Source organism: Helianthus annuus, chromosome 6, assembly GCF_002127325.2.
Source record: "Helianthus annuus cultivar XRQ/B chromosome 6, HanXRQr2.0-SUNRISE, whole genome shotgun sequence".
Lineage (NCBI taxonomy): Eukaryota > Viridiplantae > Streptophyta > Magnoliopsida > Asterales > Asteraceae > Helianthus > Helianthus annuus.
The window spans coordinates 105,312,565-105,316,347 of record NC_035438.2 but is presented as its reverse complement, the minus strand read 5'-3'; the positions used below and the strand labels follow the sequence as shown (position 1 = coordinate 105,316,347).

Genomic DNA, 3,783 nt, shown 5'->3' with positions numbered 1-3,783 from the left:
CACGATCGAAAAACTGACTTACAAACACTAGCCAAGTTAGCAACATTAACATGGGACTCTAAGATCGCACACAGACTCAACTTATAATCTTTCACAGCTTGCCGAACCTCCATTTGTTTAAGCGGGCGGTTCAACCCCCTTATATTCCAGACCGCGAGACTAATCATTAGCAACTATCTGAGAAGGAGTGCTTGCCCCTTGTTTGCTCTGAATTTTACACGTCCCTTGCCTCATAAACTCATCCATTTCGTTATAAACTTCTTCCACTTCATTATCCGAATCCTCCAAGGCCGAACCCGAGGATTTCTTGCTAGTCCCCTCTCCAGAATCAGCTTGGTTTAACACATCAAAGGGATTATTCAGTTTAATTGGCACCGAAGACGACCCATTGTTACCCTTCGGCTGAGGTTTTGGAGCCACCGGCCGATATTCAAACCTACTTTTCTGCTTGTTCACCGGAATACCCATTTTCCTAGCGACCTTCTTACCATGAACTTCAGTATACCCATCCTGATCAACAATCGGACCCTTTTTCGTCTGCAAGTTCTTTTGAAAATTGCGGTTCGGCACATCATTTTTAACAACCTTCACCGGTGTTTTAGGACACCCATCAGCCGTGTGACCAAACACACAACAAGTGTGGCAACGGTGTGGACTCCATTCATACTCCACATACATAGTTTCTTTAATAAAACCCTCCCCTTCCGGTTCAGGTATCGCCATAGTAATCTCTTCACGAAACTCCTTATCCGCCGAAATTTCCACCAACGCTCTAGCATAGCTACTACGACCCCACAAATCGGTACACATAGAAGTTGTAAAAGAATCCAGCATCTTAGGCTCACCGATTTTTGTAGCTATCAAACTAAGACCATCTTCCGTATAAGCCGCAATAGGAACCTCATGAATTTTAACCCAAACCTGCACCTTCTTAACTTCTTTCTTTTCAAGTTTGGTCGTTGGGGTCCATATGTTCAGAAACAACGGTTGCGATCTAATAATCCACGGACCATCCTTGAGGACATTCAACATTCCACGTTCATCGTTGAACTTGAAAAAGAAAAATCCATTAGCATTCATCATCGACTTCAGCAACCCATATTTCTTCCACTGAACTTTAACAAAGTAATCAACAACCGGGAATGCAACCCGGTCCCCCAAAAAATACCCGTAAATAGTATTAGATAACTTCTCTCGCACGGTTCGGACAGATTCTTTGGGAAGCACGATATTTTTGGGTAAAGGGTTACCCCGGTGAATTTTATAAATAAAGAATAAAAAATCACACGAGCGTGCCAGAGAAGCACACTAGGGCTAGACTTGGCATCCCAAGACTAGCACAACCAAAACCAACAAGTTCACAACCAAGCCAAACAACCAAAGACTAAACAACCAAAAGCCGAAACAATGGCAACAAACAAAACAAAAATCTCAAAACGGCTCTAGCCTGGATCGATGCTCATAGACTTCACTTGGAACTTCCACCGCTCTAAAACTAACGGATTCTTGGAACCTTTTCCTGCTTTGAATGTCATCAGCTTCATACGCACCGTATGCAAGACTATATCAGCAAGCAACGCAGCCTTCCTTTGATTTGGAGTGAATAATCTATTGTTTCTTTCTTGCCAAATGAAGTAAGTAGATGCAGCCACCACCATTTTACCAACTAAAACTTCAGGCGACTTACTCGATCTATGCTGTGAGAACCAAGTCATTATAGAGTCCCAATTAGCATCCACTACATCCATATAAGCCATAGTTTTGGAGCATTCCCTTTCGTGGTAGTATGACTTGGGGATGGAGAAAAATCCTAATGATTCGATCTTCGATTCGTCAGTTTGTTTGGTATTCTATTGGTAACGGTCGGGACACTAATGCGTGGTATGATAACTGGTGTGACCATAGCCCTTTGGGCGATTTCATTACCCCTAGACGAATACATGGAGCGGGTTTTAATATGCAATCTTCTGTGGCAGATCTTGTAGGTAGCCTCAATGAATGGATATGGCCGGATACATGGTTTCAGTTATACCCGGTTCTCACGAACTTTATTCCTCCGGCTCTTAACCAAAATTCGGACAAGCTGATTTGGAAAGATGGTCAACATATGCAAAAGGAGTTTAGTGCTAGTGAGGTTTGGGATAATATCCGTTCGCGTGGGGAAGAGGTGAACTGGGCTGAATTGGTGTGGTTTAGTCAATGTATCCCTAGACACTCTTTTCACATGTGGCTTGTCATCAAAAACAAGCTGAAAACCCAGGATCGTATGAGGATTTGGGATGCTGGAAGTGCTACTAATCTTAATCTGATGTGTTGTCCTCTTTGCAGGAAGGGTAAAGACTCTCGGGATCATTTATTCTTTCAGTGTGCTTATGGGGAACAAGTGTGGAATATGGTTAAAACTATGGCTTATATGGATGTAGTGGATGCTAATTGGGACTCTATAATGACTTGGTTCTCACAGCATAGATCGAGTAAGTCGCCTGAAGTTTTAGTTGGTAAAATGGTGGTGGCTGCATCTACTTACTTCATTTGGCAAGAAAGAAACAATAGATTATTCACTCCAAATCAAAGGAAGGCTGCGTTGCTTGCTGATATAGTCTTGCATACGGTGCGTATGAAGCTGATGACATTCAAAGCAGGAAAAGGTTCCAAGAATCCGTTAGTTTTAGAGCGGTGGAAGTTCCAAGTGAAGTCTATGAGCATCGATCCAGGCTAGAGCCGTTTTGAGATTTTTGTTTTGTTTGTTGCCATTGTTTCGGCTTTTGGTTGTTTAGTCTTTGGTTGTTTGGCTTGGTTGTGAACTTGTTGGTTTTGGTTGTGCTAGTCTTGGGATGCCAAGTCTAGCCCTAGTGTGCTTCTCTGGCACGCTCGTGTGATTTTTTATTCTTTATTTATAAAATTCACCGGGGTAACCCTTTACCCAATAAAAAAAAAGGTAACTCAAGTCTGTAGGCTACCTTACCGATTCTTTCGACGATCTTGAATGGTCCAACGTATCTAGGTGCAAGTTTTCCTTTCTTTCCGAATCTGATCACACCTTTCCAAGGTGAGACCTTAAGTAATACTCGATCACCGACTTGAAAATCCAAGGGCTTGCGTTTTAGGTCCGCGTAACTCTTTTGACGGCTTCTAGCTGTCTGAAGGTTATCACGAACTTTCTTTACCTTATCTGTTGTCTCTAAAATGAGGGCAGGTCCAGTAAGTTGAGCCTCGCCAATCTCATTCCAGCAGACTGGTGAACGACATTTTCGACCATAGAGAGCCTCGAAAGGAGCCATGTTGATGCTGGAGTGATAACTGTTGTTGTAGGAGAATTCAATCAATGGAAGATGTGAATCCCAACTACCACCAAAATCGATCACACAAGCTCTAAGCATATCCTCCAGTGTCTGGATTGTTCTTTCAGATTGGCCATCCGTTTGGGGATGATAAGCTGTGCTCAGATTAAGTTGGGACCCCATAGCAGATTGCATGGTTCTCCAAAAATGAGAAGTGAAACGAGCATCTCTGTCAGAAATGATGTTCAAAGGAACACCATGTCGAGCTACAATTTCATCCACGTAGATTTGAGCAAGTTTGTCAGCCGAAAAATCCTCACGGATTGGCAAGAAATGCGCTGACTTGGTAAGACGATCAACGACTACCCAGATGGCATCGTGACCTTTCTTTGTGCGCGGGAGTTTGGTAACGAGATCCATAGTAATGTTTTCCCATTTCCAAACTGGTATCTCTGGTTGCTCCAATAATCCGGAAGGACGCTGATGTTCAGCCTTAACCTTA

At 43.0% G+C, this 3,783-nt stretch overlaps 1 protein-coding gene across 1 annotated transcript; it reads left to right on the top strand.

Moving 5' to 3' along the window:
- Positions 1-1,813: 1,813 nt before the first annotated feature.
- On the top strand, positions 1,814-2,719 carry LOC110944979. Its single transcript, XM_022186621.1, has one exon. The coding sequence runs from the start codon at positions 1,814-1,816 to the stop codon at positions 2,717-2,719; it is 906 nt and encodes a 301-aa protein (XP_022042313.1).
- Positions 2,720-3,783: the final 1,064 nt, after the last annotated feature.

Bases quoted from the DNA above. Each gene is read 5' to 3' on its own strand.
- LOC110944979 (XM_022186621.1), top strand. From the start codon at position 1,814: ATGATTCGATCTTCGATTCGTCAGTTTGTTTGGTATTCTATTGGTAAC.